This window comes from Lycium ferocissimum, chromosome 3, assembly GCF_029784015.1.
Source record: "Lycium ferocissimum isolate CSIRO_LF1 chromosome 3, AGI_CSIRO_Lferr_CH_V1, whole genome shotgun sequence".
NCBI lineage: Eukaryota > Viridiplantae > Streptophyta > Magnoliopsida > Solanales > Solanaceae > Lycium > Lycium ferocissimum.
Genome location: NC_081344.1, coordinates 57057401 through 57081386, shown reverse-complemented (window position 1 = coordinate 57081386; position 23986 = coordinate 57057401). Strand labels below are relative to the sequence as shown.

At 38.3% G+C, this 23986-nt stretch overlaps 1 protein-coding gene across 1 annotated transcript; it reads left to right on the top strand.

The window, feature by feature from the left end:
• The first annotated feature begins 760 nt into the window (after nt 1-760).
• LOC132048930 (uncharacterized) lies at nt 761-1273 on the top strand. The gene has a single exon (XM_059439610.1). The coding sequence runs from the start codon at nt 761-763 to the stop codon at nt 1271-1273; it is 513 nt and encodes a 170-aa protein (XP_059295593.1).
• The last annotated feature ends 22713 nt before the right edge of the window (nt 1274-23986 follow it).

The window sequence follows — 23986 nt, the reverse complement described above, 5'->3', positions numbered from 1 at the left end:
AGAGGCTGAGCCTGATGGAAAACCATGGTACATTGAAATTAAAATGTTTTTGGAAAAAGGAGAATATCCCGAAGGGATCACTTTAAATCAAAAAAGGACTATCAGGAAGTTAGCAAATGGTTTCTTCCTCAACAAGAATGTCCTGTACAAAAGAACTCCAGATTTGGGATTGCTTAGATGTGTTGATTCTTTTGAAGCTACAAAATTGATTGAAGAAGTGCATGCCGGAACCTGCGGACCTCACATGAATGGGTTCGTGCTAGCAAAGAAAATCTTGAGAACAGGTTATTATTGGATGACCATAGAAAATGACTGTAGCAAATTTGTCCAGAAATGCCACAAGTGTCAGATTCATGGAGACTTGATAAAAGTCCCTCCAATAGAACTAAATGCTTTGACATCACCGCGGTCATTCGCCGCTTGGGGCATGGATGTCATAGGACCAATTGAGCCAGCTACATTGAACAAACATCGCTTCATCTTGGTCGCCATAGACTACTTTACCAAGTGGGTGGAAGCAGCATCTTATTCATCGGTGACAAAGAAAGTGGTCACGGACTTTGTGCGCAACAACATCATATGCCGATTTGGCATCCCAGAATCAATCATAACAGACAATGGGGCTAACCTGACTAGCCACTTGATGAGAGACATGTGTGCGCAGTTTCAGATCACGCACTGAAATTCAACCGCATATCGACCACAAATGAATAGGGCTGTAGAATCCGCCAACAAAAACATCAAGAAAATCCTCTGAAAGATGATTGATAACTACAAAGACTGGCATGAACAGTTGTCTTATGCACTACTAGGACACCGCACTACTGCTAGGACTTCGACTGGAGCCACCCTATACTTGTTGGTATATGTCACTAATGCAGTGATACCAATCGAAGTAGAAATCCCTTCACTGCAAATAATACAAGAAATTGAGTTGGATGATGCAGAATGGATCCATAAAAGATATGAGCAGCTGGCTTTAATAGATGAAAAGCGGATGATTGCTGTTTGCCATGGCCAATTGTACCAACAAAGTATGGCGCGAGCTTTCAACAAATATGTGAGAGCTAGGGTGTTTCAAATTGGGCAATTGGTGCTCAAAAGAATATTCCCTAATCAAGAAGAATACAAGGGAAAGTTCGCACCAAACTGGCAAGGGCCCTATATGGTACGGAAAGTACTATCAGGAGGAGCCATAGTACTTGCTGAAATAGATGGTCAAGAGTGGCCAAAAGCGATAAATTCAGATGCCATCAAAAGATACTACGTGTGAAGAAAAGATAGCTATGAGGATTCAGAGTTTCCATAGTTCAGGTTTTCTTTTAAAGTTGAACTTCCTTTGCTTGTAATTTCGCACCTTCTGTTAGAAAAAAAAAATCAAACCCAAAATTATCATGTACGAACTACGCAAGGACCTGATTCCCTATACTTATAAAGGGATACGTAGGCGCTTTTCCAAGCTCGGTTGCTTTAACCCAAAAATCCAAAATTTTGTATTTTGAACTATGTTATGACCTGATTCCCATTTGGGATACGTAGGCGCTCGTTTGAGTTCGATCTCACAAATTTTTTTCCAATATGTTTACCTCGAACTATGTTTCGACCTGATTCCCGAAACGGGATACGTAGGCGCTCTCCCGAGCTCGGTCATTCCAAACAAATTTCCCAGTAAACCTTAGGAAAACTTCAGAAACGATTTGACGAAATGAGAGATAAAGGTAACCCCACAAGGAAACCGGGGCAGAATCTTTGAGAAAGATCTCAAAAATTCCTTACGAATAGCGAAATCAAGAAATAACAAGTACACACTTACACTGGGGCAAAATTTTTGAGAGGGTCTCAAAAATTCCTTCGACACAACAAAACTCGAGTTGGTAGAAAGACGTATAAAAATTGGGGCAAATTTTTTGAAGAGGATTCAAAAATTTTGAATTTTGCGAGCCGAGATCAAGAAGAAGAAGGCGAGACGGGAGACTTTGCTTGAGTAACTAATGTCGTGACATTAAAAGGGCGTACATAAAATATTATTTTCGAACATATATTCTAAAAATCATCACCAAAAAAAAAAAAATTCATAGCTCTGCTAGAAAATAAAAGATTTTTAAGGAAAATGAGTATCCTTTTTTGCCGAGATATGAACGAAAGAAGTCCATACGCAGGGAGAGCGATCGACCATATAGGAAACTGACAAATTTTTCTGTGGATTTAGCAACAAACAAGCGTGGATGTTTTGCACTAACTCGTTTGCTAGAATTTGTAAAACAGGGTAGTGACGACAAGCCAAGGAAAGGAGAAGCATAAAAAAATAGCGGCATGAATGAATATACGAAAGGATAATGAAACCCTCCCCAAGTAAAGTTTTCTTTCCGCTAATAGGTTTGTTCATTTCGCAGAGCACGAAGATTTTTACAAAAAGAAATTTTTAAAGACTACTGGAAGATATAATCACGGTATCAGAAGCCGGGTTTCCACTAAAAACAGCTTTTGTATCAAGGTATTGAGACCCTGGCCTAGACGTCACTTGGCTTGCCTTGATACGTTGGCTGAGTGGACGTCCAAAAATCCAAAAATTTAAAATGACGTGTTGATAGCGGGATTGAATGCTGTTACTCACAATCGAGTCTAGTCCTTTTAGAAGATGTGAATCCTGTCGACGGGCGGGTATTCTTCCCCGGAGTCAAAAAAGGAAGGTGTAAGTCTTGCCACCGAGGTAAGCTTTATTCCTCAAAATGACGATATGGATTAAGAGACTACGTGCCGAAGGGGCTGAGTCGCCATCCATATATATAGCCAAAAATAGATAGCGTAATTCCGAGCTTGATGTCCGCAATTGTTGAAATACGAATGTGATTCCTACGCTAAGATTTGCAGTCGTTATTGCAGTATATTTCAAGTTAATGTAATCATGGTTCAGGGATAGTGGTAGTCATAAGAAAAGGCTCCGCCCTTGAATATGCAGTAGTTAACTTGAAAATTCTTACTAAATGTTGTAATTTTGGACACAGGGGTTAGCGGTCATCATGAGAGAAATATGATACTGCACTCTGATGTACAGTCTACATTTGGGTATTTTTGACTATAGGTGACATTAGACCAACTGGTATACCGCGATCACCGTATGCGGATAACGGGATGTGTGACACCAGATTTGGACAGTCATCGCGATATGCAATCATGATGTGACACCAAATTTTTAAGGGTAGTGGACGTCGTAAAAAATAAAAATGGCCCCGCACGAGAAAACATAGGTTTCATGATTGAAATATCGAGTCACGAAAATGACAACCGGATTAGGGTGTGTAGGTTCGCAGAAATACGGTATAGCTCGACCCAGATCCCAACAGAAGTTATCATTGAATGATGGAAACATCTGACGACGACGTAAAAAAAGCCGGTCGAAGTATCGTGATTATTATCCAGAGTAGATTATTTTAAAAAAAAATATACATAAAAACACACACTTACAGGAGAGAAGAAAGAAAATGGACAAGCCTTTGCGAAAAGACGGACATGATATCGGAGGATGACTACAATGTCAACAAAATGGCAAAATGCCACACAGGTATGACTACATTAAAAGTAAAATTTTCAAAAGACTAACACGCAAGACTCAGCATTTGGAAACGAGCTAGAAGTTACCAGAGGTGGGAGCAAAAGCGGAATTCAAAACATGCAGAGCATATGTGGAAATTTTCTCGGGCAACCGGTCAAAAACTGTGTACGAAAGTCAAGCTTTCTACACCAAGGATTGGAGATCATTTCAAGTATCAACACTAATAAGTCCTTTCAAAAATCGCCTCTGGTTCGGATTTTCAACCGGAAATAGCCAAAGGAGTTCCCACATAAAGGGATATTCCTTTTTGAGCGTTAGAGTCGAACTACAATTGGCCTGATTCCCAAAACTAGGGTTATGTAGGCTACTCAAAATTCGAGGATCGGGTATACTTCTATAATTATCCCGAGACATCTCGGGATAATTTAAAGAAAACTCTTGTCCTCATAGAGTCGAAACTACAAATGGCCTAAATTCTCAGGAAACCTAAGATATGTAGGAAGCCCAGAAGCCAGGGTTCGACCATATTTTCGAAATTTTGCACAAAAGAGCCATGACTTTATTAGTTGGTGAAAATTAGGTTTCTCAAAATTCGTAGCTCAAGAATGGCCCTGCCATCCTCAAACTCCGAAGGGGCAGTTGTTGACACCTAATTTTCATCCGGTAATTTACGAATTTAAATCTTTAAGGTTCCCAGGACAAGACGGAGTAAAAATACGCTTTTGAATTTTTCAAAATTAAAAATCCTGAAAAGATTGTGAAAGTTGACGTATAATTAGTTAAAAATGTGATATCGACAAAAATTGTGGAAACTGATGAATTTTGGGAAAAACATGAGTCATTTAACAATTTAAGAGAAAAATGCATATCCAGCTCCGTCTAGCTCAAGAAATTTGAAAACTTAAACGTCGTACGAGTTACAGCTCATTTTGACTGCATTTTTTCATATCTTTAAATATTATCCCGAAGTATGTCAATATTAGGCTCATATTAAAGCCCGTAATTTAAAACAGGCTAACATGAATTTTTTTTTTATAAGAAATAAAGTTACGATGGGTTTCTATACGAATACGCTCTTTTAAAATTATATGTTTGTATTTTAAAAAGGGTGTACAAGGTTTTGAAGTTCATATTTTTAAACATGGGGGGGCCTATTTAAAAGCTTTCAATTTTTTTTTCGGGGGGGGGGATATATGAAATAAAAATGAGGGTAAGTTTAATAAAATAAACTCCCCCCCCCCCCTCCCCTCTTTTATTTCATTTTTCCAAACCTGATTGTATTTCTTCTTCTCTTAAGCGATGTCAATGGCGAACTAGGGTTTTGGCTTTCAGAGGCCAATCAATGGCCATTTTACGGTTGTTTGCGTGTGATTTCTTGGGGGATTTTTCTCCCTGTGATTCATTCTTATGATTGCCAGGTTTATTTTAGTACAATTCGTATTTTTATCTTCACATTAACCCATTGAAATGGGATGTCCGATTCAATACGATTTTGGGCCTAGGGAAATTTTCCATGGGTTTCACCCGATTCAATACGATTTTGGGGGGTTTTCTATCCATTTAGTACTATTATGCCATTATATTTGTTTTTTGTTTGTCCTATATGTGACTAGGTGTACTATTCAGTTATTTGTTTCTAAATTTTAGGGATTTTGAATGAGAATTTGGTACAAATGGGTTGGATTTTTGTTTGCTTGTGTGATGTGTACAAAATCTGAATTGAGGATAGTACTAATTGTACAATTTTGAAAGATTCTTATCCTATTGTGCCTGAAATTCGAAATGTAAAAGGTTTTGGGGGGAAAATCTGTTTTGGGAATATTCCTCCCCATTTTTACCCCTAAGCTTGTGGGATTGCCTATAAATAGAAAGTTTCTATTCATTTTTAGAGGTCCAGATTTTGATACCCTAAGAGGATACTAAGTTTACTATCTTATATACCACTATATTCCTACAATATATCACATATATACTACAATATACAACATACAAATACATATACTATAGAGAATACTAGGAAACACTACTCTATGAACATATACTTGTTAAAGAATACAAAGCTATTTTTCTAAAAAAAAAAAAAAAAGAAGACGGAATAAAGGTGTTAAGGTCTTGTTTGGTGTTGAAACTTTGATTTCAATCTCTTCGTTGATCTTTAGGTTGCCACCAAGAAAGGTAACAACCTATCCTAACTCTATTTACTTCATTTAATTTGTAAAAATGCTATTTTTGCACCTATTGTGTTAGAACTGCCTTAAATGTTTCTTTCTATGATTGTTTATTGCTTATGGGGGTCTGTTTGTATGATATGACGTTAATATTGTGATTAGTCTGAGCTAAATATGGTTTTTAAAAAGGTTTAAAATTAGGGAATATGCTTGGCTCATAGTTATAGTTCATTGTCTCACTAGTGTTAACTGATTTCTATAAGTTTCTGTTTGGTTTTCTAAAGTCCTAAATTCTATATTTGTGGTTTTATGATAGTGCCATTGTAGTTATGTAGAACTTGAGTCAAGTGTGATGTTTAAAAGAAGTTTAAAATACAGAACAAGGTTTAGTTTATACCCCCTAGTTATTGTTGACTGATCTCTTAAAGTTTTGTTTGGTTTTAATTCTAAAAATTCCATGTTTGCTGTGTTATACTCTAGCCACTGTGGTTATTTGTAATTTGAGTTAGGAATGATGTTGAAAAAGCTTTAAAATGAAGATTAAGGTCTTGTTGTAATTGTTGATTCATTGATTCATTGAGTTAGTTGAGATCTCTTAATGTTCTGATTGACTCTCAACCTGTCAAAACTCTAGTTATATTATGTTACAAGATTGTTTTGATGACATTAAGGTTAAACCGTTTTGAAAGCAGTTAAGTGCACATCTTTTGCTCTAAGATTGTTGTCCTACAATGTTTTGAGTCTGTATGAATCTCTCCTTTAAGAAACTTGCTAGTTAATGGGTGTTTTCTGAAGATAATGGCTTGAATGTTAAAGAAATGGAAAGGTAAGGTGTGCACAGTTCTTGCTTGCTTATTTTCTGAGTTCTATTGTCCAAATGAGGCTAAAACTGGCTAAAAAATGGAATAAAACACCTAGTCTACTTATTAATTATGCTTAATGAAGGAATAAGAAAGTTTAAGAGTAAAATGAAGAAAATTTGCTTGTGTGTTGTTGTCCAGTCAACTATAGAGGATTTTGGTTTAAAGATGAGTAAAACAAGAAGGTTGATATGTGATTTGGTACTTGACACATCCCTGATTCTTTGTTTCTTGTGAAATGGTAGTGTCACTGGCAACATTTGAGAGTTTTGTGTTGTTTGTCTCTTGAATACTAAGTGTTTATGTTTTTGCCTAGTTATATCATGTTTCTGTCTGCTTAACATGGTGGGATCTTAGCTTATACTTGTTTAACTTAGCTTGTTAAATATTGACCTCCCTGGATAATTAGCTAAAAACAGTTTGTGTCTCTCGAGTTGGCATTAGAGCCTACTCATATGCATTGTTAAGTTGATTATTTGTGCCATTTCATTAGCATTATGATTAAGCGTCCAGAATGAACTACGTGCAACACTGAACTAGTCAATTTTGTACCTTTGAATTAATAAAAGAACCTGTTACACTCCTTAATTAAGAATTTAAACTAAAATAGATCTTTGATTGAACTTTTCATTGATCAGTTGAATTATTGAGTTGAAAGTGACCACACAGTCTCTGAAACCTGCTTATTCTACTCTTGTTATGACTTAAATTTGTGGAAGACTTACTTCTGAATATTTGCTAAGTGTTTTTGGCTCTTGCTTCACTCAATTTGAATTCTCAGACTGCTCAACATAATAGTTGATTCTAATTTGAAAACTTGATAAAAATGGAGCCGCCCTTACTTCTTTTCTAGCTTAGCTAACTATTTGTTGACTGCCTACCATAACTAGACTTCTTAACAAACTTTGACCATGTATAAAACTTGCACAAACTTATATGTGTTCACCTCACTTAGTTTAAAACAGTCAGTGTCCCTTTCTACTTTCATGTGCACTCTGTTATCACCATGGAAACTTCTACATTAGTATAGGTTCATTTGTAAGCTCTAAGTTTCATTCAAACTCTTATCACTTTGAACCGGATTGGATTATCAAATTCTATATAGAATGTGTCATTGGTTGAGAGTTTATCTTAAAAACAATTCTTGAACTCTAAATATTGTCTTTAAAAACTGCTTGCCTTTTGATTGATCCTTACTAAAATTGACATGGTTTACTATTTGGAATCTAAATTAGACTAGTGATCATTCTGAAACTTGTCATTGAATAGCATTAGACACTTTGAAACTTAAGTGTAACAAAACGACTTGAAAGACAGTTCTTTGAAAACTTCTGCCTTTGTGCCTGTTTGATTACTAGTCCTAACTCACTTGAGACTTTGAAGCATTAGAAAACTGTTAATCAACTCTTTTGATACTAAAATTTAAGAAAATTGGTCTTACAAAGCAGTTTTTGGGCACTCTACATTGCATATTACTCACTGCCTCTGTTTGTTATTAGTACAGTTAGTCCCCTTTGTTTTTTTACGTAGTAGACTCATCCTTTGAACCCTTTGGAAACTTAGTATCTTCTTGACATTATCATACTGTCTTGGTGTAATAACCCATATTTTTTTTTCTAGGCTTAGTTGGTAATTTAAAAAAAAAAAAAAAAAAAAAAATATATATATATATAGAAGAATTAAGTAGTACAAAATAAAAGAAAAGAAGGATTAAAGGGTCCTTAAAAAAAAAAGGAAGGAAAAAGAGATGTGGGCCAAGCCCACAAAAAGAATAAAAAGAAAAGAAAAAGAAAATAAAGAATAAAAGGGAGTGAGAGAGAGAATCAGACGTGAAATTGCAGAAGCAAGAAGCCGAACAGAGGAAAAAAAAACGCAGTAGAAGAAAGGGAGAAAAAGAGAGGAAAAGAAAAGAGAAAAATAGGGATTTTCAACCCTAATCATCAAGGTAATTCTTCTAATCTTTTATTAAGTTTATTACATATTATGGGTGAATCTTTATGGTGAAAACATGGGGATATTTTGAGTAATTGAGAAAGTTTAGCTCTAGGGTTCTTCAACTAAAATCATTGATTTGAAAGGGCAAACAACATCGGATTTTAGAATTCTATATATCGTTGGAATCCTCTCATTAAGGCCTTTCCGAAAACATAAGTCTTGTCGGGTTTTGAATACATTGACCAGAAGGCGTTTTCGTCCTTTAAAATTTGACTTTAACCGTTTAAGCCTCTAAAAATATAGAAGTGGTTTACCCTAAGGGTTTTGACCATTATAAATCCGTTTTTGTGTAGTTTGAGGCAATCCGGAGACTCGAGAATGCAGTTTTGAATTATTGGGAAGTGTGCTTGAATTGTGAATTTGAGGTAAGTGAGACTTTAAGCTTTGGGTACTTGCTTTTCAAAACCCGTTTTAAAAATATGTTTTCTCTGCCTGGTCCATGTGTTGGGGCGAGCGTGTGCTTGGCAGAATCGGTGGTCCCTAAGGCCAACCGCATATATTTTATTTTCAAATAATCCAAAACTCTCTTTATAAATTATTTTGTAATGTGATATAGTTGTGAGCCATGATATTGTGGCATTGTGTATGCTTCCTTAGCATTGTGTATGCTTCTTGATTATATTGGGGCATTGTGTATGCTTCCCTAAGCATTGTGTATGCTTCTTGATGATATTGGGGCATTGTGTATGCTTTCCTTAGCATTGTGTATGCTTACGACATATTTGGCACATTGTGTATGTTGCCGGGAATTCATAGTGTTGACTAATTCTTTAACTGCCACTTATGATGGTTCGTAGTGTAAATTATGTTGAGATATATAATATATTTGATAAACAGTGGTTTGGACCTTGGTTGCTATTATATAATGATATATTCATGTGCATAATATTTTTGTGCTCGTGGTATGTTTGTATTTTCTAACACTTGTTCCAGGGGTATTTGAAGTGGCGGGTCGAGGATCTTACTGGGTTATATTTATGTATAACTCACTCCTTACCTGCATGTCCATGTACGATCTTGTCGTTGAGAACGATTTGGTAATTGAAGACTTCGTGAGTGGATTACATTCTTTGAGGTGAGCCACCGCATTGTTCGTGGAGGCGACCATTTCGGCTTTATCTAGTTTATTTCTAGTTATTTCTTTTAATTTGGGTTTACATGCCCGACACTCAAACTCATGTAACTCGTTAGATGCTCCATGGTCTTAGCGTGGGATGTGGGCTAGAGATTCTTTTTACCTTAGCGTTGATTGGTATTCATAAATCGATTATGGATTTGGTTGGCGACTATTTCGCATTTTATCATTAATAACGTTGTTGGACCTGCACTTATTTGCCTTTAGTGCTTTTGTAAATAGTTAAGAGTATGATATAATGATATATGGTGCGCCTAGCGGGTGGTGTTTGCTGGGTGTCAATCACGTCTAGCGGGTGTTTTGGGACGTGACAAAGTTGGTATCAGAGCTTAGGCTTTAAGTCCCGGGTCCATGGAGCAGTGTTTAGTAGAGTCTTGTTCATGGGTATGTAGGCGCCCATACTTATGAACTTGAGGCTACTGGACATCTAGGAATTTTTCCCTTCTTTCATTCCTTGTTCGTGCGTGAGATGAATCAAGTTTAACCTTGTAATATTTATTTCGCAGATGGCTAAGAAACGCGCATCTTCATCTGCTAAACGTGGTCTTTGGACAGAGCGGTACCCGCGGTGGTAGACAAGCTAGTGCTCATCAGACTAGAGCTCAGACTAGGACTCAGGCCACTCCTCAGCCTGAAGTTGTGAATGGGGGTCAGCCCCGAGTTACGTCAGAGCAAGTGCAGGAACAAGTGATTCAGAACAATCCACCGGCACCAGCTGCCGCCCCTACTATTGCTATGCCCGCAGAGGTGGTGACTAGATTATTGAATGTGTTGGAGGCATTGGCGCCTAATCATGGTGGAATTCCAGGTCCTCAGGCTACTTCACAAGCACAAGCTCAAGTTCAGTTGAATGTTGCAGCTAATCAGACACCTCAGTTGGCCCCTCAACAGGTTGTCCAGTCTGCAGGGCAATCTAAGGAGTTTAAGAATTTCATGGATCTTAAGCCACCAGAGTTTGATGCTTCACCTACTTCTATTGAACCTCAGAAGTTCATTGATCGTTGTGAAAAGATATTGACTACGTTGGGGCTGAAGGAGACTCGTGGTGTGGAATTTGCCACTTTTTTATTCTCAGGGTCTGCAGAGTCTTGATGGATTTCGATTCAGAGAGGTAGACAAGCAGGGTTACCACCTATTACTTGGTCAGAATTTTTAGCACTGTTTAAGGACAGGTTTATTCCATTAAGCAAGCAAGATGACATGAGACATCAGTTCAATAATCTGCGGCAGGGAACTATGACCGTTACAGAATATGAGGCCAAGTTTACTAATTTATCCAGGTATGTACCTTATTTGGTAGAGGATCCGAGAGAGAAGGTGAGACGATTTGTGGATGGACTTGAGCATCGCTACCGTGGTCCTGTGGTACGAGATGTGCGATATGGTACCTATTCCGATGTAGTTGACACTGCTCTCCGTTACGAGTCCTATCTAGAGATGGATAAAGTTGAGCGTGAAAGCAAAAAGTCACGTAACACAGGTGGGTTTAGTGGTGCTCCATCTGGGGGCAAGAGTGGTTTTTATCGTGGGCAGTCCAGATCTACTCAGTCAGAATCGGTGGTGCGGTCTTCTAGTGGTTATTCCACTAGACAAGGCCGGCGACGGATGCGGCGGAAGGGTAATAGCTCATATCGGTCGAGGTTATCATCCGAGGTGTTCTAACCGTGGTAGAAATCACGGTGGTCGTTGCTTTGGGGCGGATGGGGCTTGTTTTACTTGTGGTGAAAAAGGGACATATTGCTAAATACTCGTCCTAAAGGAAATTCGGTGCTAGTCGAGCTACTACACGGCCCGCGAGGGAACTACTACAGCTACACAGGGTCAGATTCAGCCAGCTAGGACCGCTCCACAGGGTGCTCGTGGATAGGGTCGACAGGGTGTACAGGTTGCTCAGGGAGGGGGTGGACCGCCGAGATTCTTTGCTATGACCAGACAGGATGTCGAGGCATCTAATGCAGTAGTCACAGGTATTATTACTATTGGGTCTCATGGTGCATATGCTCTTATTGATCCTGGTTCTACGTATTCGTATGTATCTCCTTCTTTTGCTATATTCTTAGAACGGGGAGTTGAGTCTATTAATGTGCCGTATGTGGTAGAAACCCCAGTGGGGGGGAGTATATTAGTGGATAGAGTTTATAGAGATTGTGTGATATCCGTTCAGGGCAGGGACACCGTAGTTGATCTATGTGTGTTACCGATGTCCGCTTTCGATGTGATTATGGGCATGGATTGGTTGGCATCATGTTATGCATCGGTTGATTGCTATGCTAAGCTTATACGTTTTAATTTTCCTGGAGAAACTTTAGTGTGGAAAGGCATGACCCCTGTGACTCAAGGAAAAATAATATCTTATGTAAAGGCACGCCGAATGATTAATCATGGGTGCTTGGGTTTTATTGCCACCGTTCATGATACTCGAGCGGAGAATGTTACTATTGATAGTGTTCCTGTTGTTCGCGAATTTGCGGATGTTTTTCCTGAAGATTTACCTGGCCTACCCCTAATGAGAGAAATCGAGTTCAACATTGATTTAGTTCCAGGGACTCAACCTATCTCTATTCCTCCATATCGTATGGCTCCAGCTGAGTTGAGAGAACTGAAGGTTCAACTCCAAGAGCTACTTGATAAGGGGTTCATTAGGCCTAGTGTATCGCCTTGGGGTGCACCTGTGTTATTTGTGAAGAAGAAAGATGGCACGATGAGAATGTGCATTGACTACAGGCAATTGAACAAGGCGACTATCAAGAATAAGTATCCATTACCTCGTATTGATGATTTGTTTGATCAACTGCAGGGTGCTACTCATTTTTCCAAAATTGACTTGAGATCAGGTTATCATCAGCTGAGAATCAAGACTGAAGATATCTCCAAGACAGCTTTTCGGACAAGATATGGGCACTTCGAATTTTTGGTGATGTCATTCGGGCTGACTAATGCCCCTGCAGCATTTATGGACCTCATGAACAGGGTATTCAAGCCATACTTAGACCATTTTGTGATTGTATTCATTGATGATATTTTGGTCTACTCTCGGAGTGAGGCTGAGCATGGACAACACTTGAGAATTGTGCTACATACACTTAAGGAACGAAAGCTTTATGCCAAGTTCTCAAAATGTGAGTTCGTTGAGCACGGTTTTCTCTTTTTAGGACACGTGGTGTCCCGAGATGGGATTCAAGTTGATCCAAAGAAAACTGAAGCAGTTCGAGATTGGCCTCAACCCACTACTCTCACAGAGATACGCGGCTTCATGGGACTAGCTGGATATTACAAGAGGTTTGTGGAGGGTTTCTCGAATATAGCAGCTCCATTGACATGTTTAACTTAGAAAGGTGTGGTATTCCAGTGGTCAGATGAATGTTCAGAAAGCTTTCAGAAATTAAAGACTGCATTGACTACGGCTCCGATTTTGACCTTACCTACTGATGAGGGTGGTTTCACTATTTATTGTGATGCATCTCGAGTCGGGTTGGGTTGTGTCTTGATGCAGAATGGTAAAGTGGTAGCTTATGCGTCTCGACAGCTAAAGAAACATGAGAAGAATTATCCAACTCATGACTTAGAATTGGTGCAGCGATTGTATTTGCACTCAAGATCTGGCGTCACTATCTTTATGGTGAGCCGTGTGAAATCTATACTGATCACAAGAGTTTGCAATACATATTCAAGCAAAAAGATCTGAATTTGAGACAGCGACGGTGGTTAGAGTTGCTTAAAGACTATGATCTTACTATTTTGTATCATCCTGGTAAGGCGAATGTGGTGGCAGACGCCTTGAGTAGAAAGTCTATGGGCAGCTTGGCCCGATTCACTGCTGAAGAACGACCTATGGCTAAGGAGATTCAGGCATTAGCGAACCGCGGAGTTCGGATTGATCATACAGTACAGGGCAGGTTACTTGCAGTTATGGTGGCACAATCGTCCTTAGTGGGGCAGGTCAAGTCTTGCCAATATGAAGATCCCCGTCTTGCTAGACTGCGAGATCGAGTGCAAAATGGGGGCGTTAAGTCATTCTCTATTGATGGCGAAGGCGTGTTACGTTGTCACGATAGGCTGTGTATTCCTATGGTGGGTAATGTGAAGCAACTAATTCTTGAAGAGGCTCATAGCTCGCGATACTCCATCCACCCAGGTGCTACGAAGATGTACCAAGACTTGCGTGGATTATATTGGTGGAAAGGTATGAAGGTCGATATTTTGAAACATGTGACAAGTTGCTTAAATTGTCACGAGTCAAATATGAACATCAAAAACCCGGCGGAGTAATGCAAAACTTGATTATCCCCAGTGGAATGGGAAAAGATTACGATGGATTTCGTAGTTGGTTTGCCGAATACTTTCAAGAAACATGACTCAGTCTGGGTGATTGTGGATAGACTCACCAAATCCGCTCATTTTATACCAGTTCGGGTTACTCATACCGCAGAGTAGTTAGCATATATTTACCTCCGCGAGATAGTACGACTTCATGGTGTGCCTATTTCTATAATATCTGATCGAGGTGCACAATTTACTGCTGAGTTTTGGAAGTCTTTTCAGAAGTCATTGGGTTCACGGAGTCGAGTTGAGTACGGCTTTTCATCCACAAACCGATGGACGTCTGAGCGAGTTATTCAGATTTTAGAGGACATGCTTAGAGCTTGCGCGATTGATTTTGGTGGTCATTGGGATGATCAGTTGCCTTTGGCAGAGTTTGCTTATAATAACAGCTACCAATCGAGTATACAGATGGCGCCGTTTGAGGCTCTATATGGCCGCAGGTGTCGTTCACCAGTTGGATGGTTCGAACCGGGCGAAACACAACTATTAGGTCCGTATCGGTTCAACAAGCCTTGGAAAAAAGTTGCATTGATACGAGAACGGCTTCGGACAAAGACAAAGCGAGACAAAAGTCCTATGCGAGATAAGAAAGTACGTGATATGGAGTTCATGAAGGGGGAAAAAGTCTTTTTAAAAGTATCCCCTATGAAAGGAGTTATGAGATTCGGTCGGAAAGGCAAGTTAAGTCCTAGGTACATTGGTCCTTATGAGATTTTGGATCGAATTGGGTTGGTGGCATATAGACTTGCTTTACCTCCGAGATTGTCTACTGTTCATCCTGTATTTCACGTGTCTATGCTAAGACGATATGTCGGTGATGATAGCCATAAGATTCAACCAGAGGATGTGGAGCTCGATGAAAATTTGACTTATGAAGAGGGTCCGATATCTATTCTTGATAGGCAAGTGCGACAATTGAGGTCGAAGAAGGTTGCTTCAGTCAAAGTGTTGTGGCGTAATCATCCAACCGAGGAGGCTACTTGGGAGTCTGAGGCGGATATGCGAGATAAATACCCTCATTTATTTGACGCGACAGGTATGATCTAGATCCGTTCGAGGACGAACGTCATTTTAAGTGGTGGAGAATGTAATAACCCATATTTTTTTTCTAGGCTTAGTTGGTAATTTAAAAAAAAAAATATATATATATATATATATATATATATATATATAGAAGAATTAAGTAGTACAAAATAAAAGAAAAGAAGGATTAAAGGGTCCTTAAAAAAAAAAAAAAAAAAAAAAAAAGGAAGGAAAAAGAGATGTGGGCCAAGCCCACAAAAAGAATAAAAAGAAAAGAAAAAGAAAATAAAGAATAAAAGGGAGTGAGAGAGAGAATCAGACGTGAAATTGCAGAAGCAAGAAGCCGAACACAGAGGAAAAAAAAACGCAAGAGAAGAAAGGGAGAAAAGAGAGGAAAAGAAAAGAGAAAAATAGGGATTTTCAACCCTAATCATCAAGGTAATTCTTCTAATCTTTTATTAAGTTTATTACATATTATGGGTGAATCTTTATGGTGAAAACATGGGGATATTTTGAGTAATTGAGAAAGTTTAGCTCTAGGGTTCTTCAACTAAAATCATTGATTTGAAAGGGCAAACAACATCGGATTTTAGAATTCTATATATCGTTGGAATCCTCTCATTAAGGCCTTTCCGAAAACATAAGTCTTGTCGGGTTTTGAACACATTGACCAGAGGGCGTTTTCGTCCTTTAAAATTTGACTTTAACCGTTTAAGCCTCTAAAAATATAGAAGTGGTTTACCCTAAGGGTTTTGACCATTATAAATCCGTTTTTGTGTAGTTTGAGGCAATCCGGAGACTTGAGAATGCAGTTTTGAATTATTGGGAAGTGTGCTTGAATTGTGAATTTGAGGTAAGTGAGACTTTAAGCTTTGGGTACTTGCTTTTCAAAACCCGTTTTAAAAATATGTTTTCTCTGCCTGGTCCATGTGTTGGGGCGAGCGTGTGCTTGGCAGAATCGGTGGTCCCTAAGGCCAACCGCATATATTTTATTTTCAAATAATCCAAAACTCTCTTTATAAATTATTTTGTGATGTGATATAGCTGTGAGCCATGATATTGGGGCATTGTGTATGCTTCCCTTAGCATTGTGTATGCTTCTTGATTATATTGGGGCATTGTGTATGCTTCCCTAAGCATTGTGTATGCTTCTTGATGATATTGGGGCATTGTGTATGCTTCCCTTAGCATTGTGTATGCTTCCTGACATATTTGGCACATTGTGTATGTTGCGGGAATTCATAGTGTTGACTAATTCTTTAAGCGCCACTTATGATGGTTCGTAGTGTAAATTATGTTGAGATATATAATATATTTGATAAACGGTGGTTTGGACCTTGGTTGCTATTATATAATGATATATTCATGTGCATAATATTTTTGTGCTCGTGGTATGTTTGTATTTTCTAACACTTGTTCCAGGGGTATTTGAAGTGGCGGGTCGAGGATCTTACTGGGTTATATTTATGTATAACTCACTCCTTACCTGCATGTCCATGCAGATACTGTCGTTGAGAACGAGGCGGTAATTGAAGACTTCGTGAGTGGATTCATTCTGCCGAGGTGAGCCACCGCATTGTTCGTGGAGGCAGCCATTTCAGCTTTATCTAGTTTATTTCTAGTTATTTCTTTTAATTTGGGTTTACATGCCCGACACTCAAACTCATGTAACTCTGTTAGATGCTCCATGGTCTTAGCGTGGGATGTGGGCTAGAGATTCTTTTTACCTTAGCGTTGATTGGTATTCATAAATCGATTATGGATTTGGTTGGCGACTATTTCGCATTTTATCATTAATAACGTTGTTGGACCTGCACTTATTTGCCTTTAGTGCTTTTGTAAATAGTTAAGAGTATGATATAATGATATATGGTGCGCCTAGCGGGTGGTGTTTGCTGGGTGTCAATCACGTCTAGCGGGTGTTTTGGGACGTGACACTTGGTTTGCTCTTTACATGTGTTTGATTATCATTTATTATGTGTTGCATTGCCTACTTGAGACTTGCCAAGATCTGTGAACTTATATTTCATGTTGAAGCTTCCTGATATTTGAGTTTTGGTTTGTGCTTGACTGGTTGCTATATTCAAAAGTTTTGAATCTATGTTATGTGCATTATATGTGAGATTAACTTGGATATGGGAAGGTATGCCCCTTCTAGGTGGTTTTGCTCTCCATAACCAAGTATATCATTGGTATATTTGGGTACATTTGGTCCTTATACTTAGAAAAAATTGAAAAATGAGAGTATAGCAAGTGGTATATCATGTGTATCACTGTTGCAGTTCAATACTTAGAAAAATGGGGTAACGGGGGTTGTGTATTGGCCTGTATATCATGTATATTCTCTTTGGCACACTTAGGATTATTTTGTTAAAATTGTTGTTGGGCCTTGGATTGGGCCTGGTCTTCAGTCACACACACTTAGTCCTATTTTTCTAAGAATTGGGCCAGTAATGGCCACTGGGTTGCATTTTGTCATCTCTGATTTATTTTTATTATTGGGCCGGGCCCAAATGTGATAATGTAATTTAATTTTTGGCCTTGTATTAGTAATTAGGAGTTTGATTTTTAGCATTTTAATATTAATCATTGAATATCTACTAATGTATGTATACCCATTTGCATTTCTACCCCAAAATCCGTTGGTGGGCTTCCACGAGGCCTATTAACACCACTAGATCGAGTCAACCTCAAAAATGGACAGGCAACGCATTAGGAGCATACGTTGGATTTAAACTTGCATTTTATTTCCTTCTCTTGGGCTTGGTCGGCCCAAGTCCCCTATCTTTACAATTCATGTTTTAATTCTCACTATGTGCGTTACAAATGCAAAATTGGAACCTTTACGATTAAATCTACGTCTTAGAGTTGCTAAAATAACCCTTTTATAAATTAATTAACGTTAAATATGGCATAAAACTGAAAATGTACTATTTCAGACTTATTGATGATGACAACTGTTGAAATTGATAAAGTTTTGAACTGACTTCGACATTCTTAGACCTGTACAAAAATTTGTATAAAAACGAATTAAAATGGGATAAAAGTTGGAATAAAAATTGGATAACTTAGTAAATAACTTAGTATGAATAACTTGGTATAATTACAGTTTATACACGATTATTAGATAGTTTACAAAAGATTATCTTTCGTATAAATTTATTTTCTTTACTTAAAAGCTTTTCAAAAACCTTTTTGGGTGGACTTACGTGGAGTCCTACTTAAGCTAGGAGCCTTCGGGTATTAGCCTAGGTGTTCTAGTCCGACACCCTACGCCCAATTTTGGGCAAGACTATACTTCTCCCGTTTCTTGAAAAGCTTATTTTTGCATGAAAGGACTGGCTCTTTATTGCGGAAATTTGAAACTTGAGCGATTGTATCAAAACAATTTATAATGCTAAAAGCATGCTATTAGAACATGTATGTAACCGCAATTAAGCGGATCCTTAATACCAGGGTGCCTAACACCTTCCCCGGGGGATCACCAGAACCCTTACCCAGACTTTGGTAGATTAGGTTTCTTTTAAATAATAGTTTTAAATGAACCATTTTTGAATTGGTTTTCCTAAATTCCTAAAAATTAGGTGGCGACTCTAAAATGTATCCTTTAGAGCATCATTAAGTAGTTTGTGGGTTTTTTCGATTTTCCTGGTATGATTGACAACCGTACTTTCCCGAGACACCTCCCTCCTTTTATGAGGCATGTGTGAGCCGGTTAAACTCTAAAATCCCAACGCCCGCTACAAAAAGAAAGGATAAAAAGGATAGAAAAGGGGAAAACAGTTGAAACTTTAAGAAGATGTTTGGCTTTGACCTGTGAATTGTCTGGTCCTTCTTTGATATGTGCTAAAGGGTAATGAAAGGACCATAAGTGTAGATATAGGGGTAGGCGAGGGGGGGGGGGGTTGAAAACCACTTGGCCAAATGGGGAAAGTCTTTTAAAGACATCTTAGGTTAGGATTGAGAAAGGGTCAAGTATTACTTGACCAATAGTATCTTTTTTCCCAAATAAAAGATTGTCATGGTATTCTTCTTAGGCCTGTGGGGTGTAACCTCCTACCTTTGCACATTTTGGTGTTTCCTTGCCATTTTGTTAAGTTAAATGGATCCTAAAAATGAGTTTCTCGAACATTTATTAATTGTTCAATAGGTTAGGTAATGTATGATAATATGAAGGTTGTAGTAAAGAACTGGAAAGAGGAAAAGGCTTTTCAAAAAGAATATTGTTTATTTTAAAAATAAGGCAAAAGAGTTTTATGAAGATGATATGATAATATGTAACAGATTCTTTAACATTTGGTTCAGTTAGACTCATGAGTTAGATCCCCACATAAGTTCTGTGTGCATTGATGTGGTTCCAACTTGTGCCTGAAAGATGGCCTGTTTTCTCTTTGCTTCCTAAGTCATAAGAATACTTTAAAAATGAGGAAATCAGTGGTTTGCATTCATTCAAGGTGGCGGTGTCACGACCCAAACTGATGGGCCGTAACAAGTGCCCGACCACTACTGGCCAAGCACTCCTATGCTTGCATTTACTGCTCACTGACTATCCTGGGCCCATACACAATCTGAATCGAGTCATGATCGTCTCCCGAACAATCAACATAAGAGACACCGCACCGGAACTAACGCCAACACATACATATAAACATAAACCGACGAGAGTAACAGCGCAAGCCGATTTGGCCACCACATATACTGTACAACAAAATAAACGCTGACGAGGCTGCATAACATCACGACTACATATCACTGTCTACAGACCTCTATGGAGTACAAACTATAGAAAGGACATGACAAGGCCCTGCTGTACCCGTATATGTAGATAACAGAATAGCATACCAAAGGGCTGTAGCTCCGGATCAATGGAGCGTACTGACTGCGGCTGAGGAGAGGTCCTACTACTGTGGATCGTCCGACTGGCTACCTGATCCTGCGGACATGAACGCAGCGTCCACGAGAAGGGACGTCAGTACGAGGTATGTACTGAGTATGTAAGGCATGAATAATAACATAGTAAGGGATGTAAAGTATGAATGATAACAGAATGGAAATATAGAGCGTATCGTAAGATAAAAGAGTAACCTGTACATATGAGTGCCTCTTAGGGCGGATGCCATGCATGCTTAGCTTTCTTTGAAAAACATTTCTTGTTCATGTATACATAAAATAGAACATATCATGTTGCCGAGGCGTCGGCTTCGATCCATTTAACCACATATGTCCCGCGTCCGGGCATCCCGCGTCCGAGATGATATCATGTCATATTATACCAACTGATCAAGTGGCCATGTGTCTATAGCGCCTCGCTCTTTTTCCCATATTCCCCATATACATATACATGTATCATATTCATATATCATATAAGCAACATGCATGAGAGCCCAAGAAAAGCTATAACTCTATCGGAGTGACGTAAGGTCGGTAACCTCTGATTACATTATGGAATAATCATGATCGTCATACCTTGAAGGAACAATTATTATAAGGTGAGACTATCAATGAAGAACAACATCAAGAGAAAACATAGAGTAAGGTCATAAATCTCATAAGGCGTCAATTCATGTGCTTTGAAGTCTTTAGAAAATAGAGTCATTATCAAGGAATAAAATTGAGGATCAAGAAATAGCTCAATATTCTCATATTCATATTGAATCCATAACTTGAGACTTTCAAACATGAAACCATTCTCATCATAGACATATTCTCATCTTTGACATCATCGTTGTCATTACAAAAACATGTCCGTCCTTGTAGTCATAAAAGCTTACAAAATCATAAACCTTTGTTTTGGAAAAATACGGACATTTTGGAAAACATTTACGGGCTATCAGGAAGGGAATCATGCATTGGAATCATAGACTTTTAGCTTTTGATAACAAGGAAGATATGGAAACATTTATGAAGTCATAACATAGGAATCGTGCCTTTGAAGGGAAGGGACGAGCCTTGACATACCTTTCGGTCGCCTTAGTCGTTCAACGTTTATCCTTCCAAGCTCTTAAATCTACATATAAACCATTCATACTATTATTAATGTCATACGCTCATCTTAAGCCTTCAATTTAAACTACTTTATATTCTGTCGAAAATCGAGCAGCATCTCCCCTGTTTATATGCCTAGCCCGAAATCATAATCCAACAACCAACAACAACAACATCAATACCAACATTAATCATAATATTCTCAACACCAAAATACTCCATAAACATCCCATATGGGATTTATCCCATATTTCCACCAACAAAACTATTATATGGCTGTTTGACAGTTTTATCTCCGTAAATAAACCAAAATTAACATTAATAATAGGAGATTCATACCTTTCTCCTGATAATATCGCCATATCTTCACTTCTTTCACCTTAAACTTGAACCACATGCGTCGCTATTTGATTCTATGCTCGCAACTATACGTTGCCTGAATCGGAATTCGTGAATTATAGCTGATTTAGGCTTGAAATTTGGGTTTGAGAGTTGGGAAACTTTCTAGAGCATTTTGGAATAGTTTGGAAGAACTCTTGGCTGAAAAAAGAGGGGGAAATCCCCTTTTATATTGATTCAAATTCGGGTCGGGGTCTTTAGCGCGATTCTTGTAGCACATGTTTCTGCTCGTCATAAATTTCGAACTTGTAACGTCCATAATTCTCTACTCTGATATTATATCGATGAGCGGTTTGTTGTGTTGGAAATTAGACTCGACTAAATTCATTTTAGGTTTTTGTTTCACTTCAAAACACTTCATATGCTAAGAGATATTCGTCCCCCAAGTTGGACCAAAATTTTCACACAAAACATTACCCATCCTTTCTCTAAAGTCGTACTACTCCATTTCCTCCACTCATTTCCTTATAAAACCTTCAGGTATACCTTACATACATCCTTCATTCATTAAATATACTTAATAATGCTTGCTCCTTTTATTCCAAAGTGGTTTTACTTAACCCTAACTCAACGTACTTATGTGTCAAATTTGATAAGTGCTCTTCGAAGATACGGGGTGTAACAGGCAGTATAGGCTGAGGGGTATATTTGACCCTTTTCTTTGTGATACTCTGGACAATATGTCATGCTTTTCCATTTTGAAATGTGTTTTGAGTCCATCAGTCTAAAGTTTAAGTAGAAGATAAAGACTAAACTTGGTATGTTGGATAGGTGTGTTTTCCCCTCTGTGCAGCATTAAAACAAGTCAAGGATGTGTGGTACTTGCCCAGTTTTTGAAGAAGTGAAAAACTAAGAGTAGGCCATTTTTTGTGAACTTGTCTAAATCATGTGCATCCCTTTAAAATCAACTTGGCTTTTTCTGCAGTAGAATAGAATTAGGAGCAAAGGTCTGAAAAATTCCAAACTTTGAACTTTAAAAATGTGAAACTTTTGTGCATTTATGTGACTTTGGCTTTTCTACTTGCTTAAGTTGTGTGTGAAGGTGTAATTGTTGTACCTGAGGTTGTATATTCTACATAGGATCATTATGATTGAAAAGTCTCTTGGCAGTTGTTCTACAAATAATCCTAGTTTGATTTTCATTTTTTTGCTTGTATCTTAAACTGGATTCTGCTGAGAGTAATATAGCACCATACTGGTAGATGGTTTGCTTCAATAAAAGAACTTTGATTTTCACCTATTTTGAGTTATCATAATCTATCAAGACTACAGTTTGGTCTTTCCTGTTTATTTCCTGTATTTTCTGTGAAGATTACCTAACTTGATAACATAATTCCAAAAAGATGGCAATAACCTTTACTTGGACTGTGCATAGGACATCTAGGACTTTGAAGATTATTTGCCTGAATGATCCTACATGTACTTTATAAGTGCCAAATCTGTTGTGTTGTGCCATGTCTAGAAGCTGGTTTATCCTATCTTTGTGTGTCTTTATATTTTACCACACCTGCCTAATTCAATACTCAAAAGAACTGTGCCATCCCTATGTGATGGTCTGGGTCGTGATTACATGGTTTAGGTTCAGTATTGGCCATATAATGTTCACACTGATCACTTTCTTTCTTCCATGTTTAAGTCATAAGTGATGTCTTGGCTTTGGTTCATGAGATTAACTTACCTGCAGAATCTATTCATTTATTCTCTCCTTGTCGCATTTGTTCTTATTGACTTATAATTGTTCCATGAACATGTCTATTGGACCTATCCTATTTATTCTAAGCCATGTGTGTGTGTGTATGTGGATTTGTGTCCTCCATGGCTGTTGTTGGTTGAGAGGCAGTTTAGGTAAAGAACGGTCTAGTTTGAACCTTCTCCTGGTGACCAGCCATGCCGGAGGCTCATGAAGCCTGTTGGAATTTGTGCAGCATCAAGAATAACGGGGGTGATGACTTGGCCTTCCCACCACCTAGTTTTTGGGGTTTGAGTTTAAGGAGATGGAAAACACATATGCACATCATATGGACTTATGAATGAATAGGATATGTTGCTTGTATACGTGTATATTTATGTATAGAATAGGACTTGTAAACAGCAGTGCATTGTGTATATTGTGTGTGTATATCATGAGTATGATAGGAACAATAAAATATAAACTAACCGGGGTCTTTTGTTTTTTCCCCTCTCCTTTCGCATGGCCTTTGGGCCAAGGTCCAGCCGCCCTATTGGGTCAAAAGCCCAATAGGGAAATTCTTTCAAGTCTGTCGAGTCTAAAAGAAAGAAAGGGAGGCTAATATATTAAAGGCCCAATCGTGGGTAAAAATGACACGAAGGCCCAACCATGGGTGAAAATTGTTGGGGCTTGGTACACCCCAATTTACTTTCTTTATTACATTTTCTCTATTTGCTTAAATTGCTTTCTTGTATTGTATTCATTATTTGTAAAACCCATAAACATTATTGGAACCATTATATTGTGAATTAGGTAGCTTAGGCAAAATGGTGCATATGCCGTTTAGATTGACTCTAGCACCTAAAACGTTCTTTT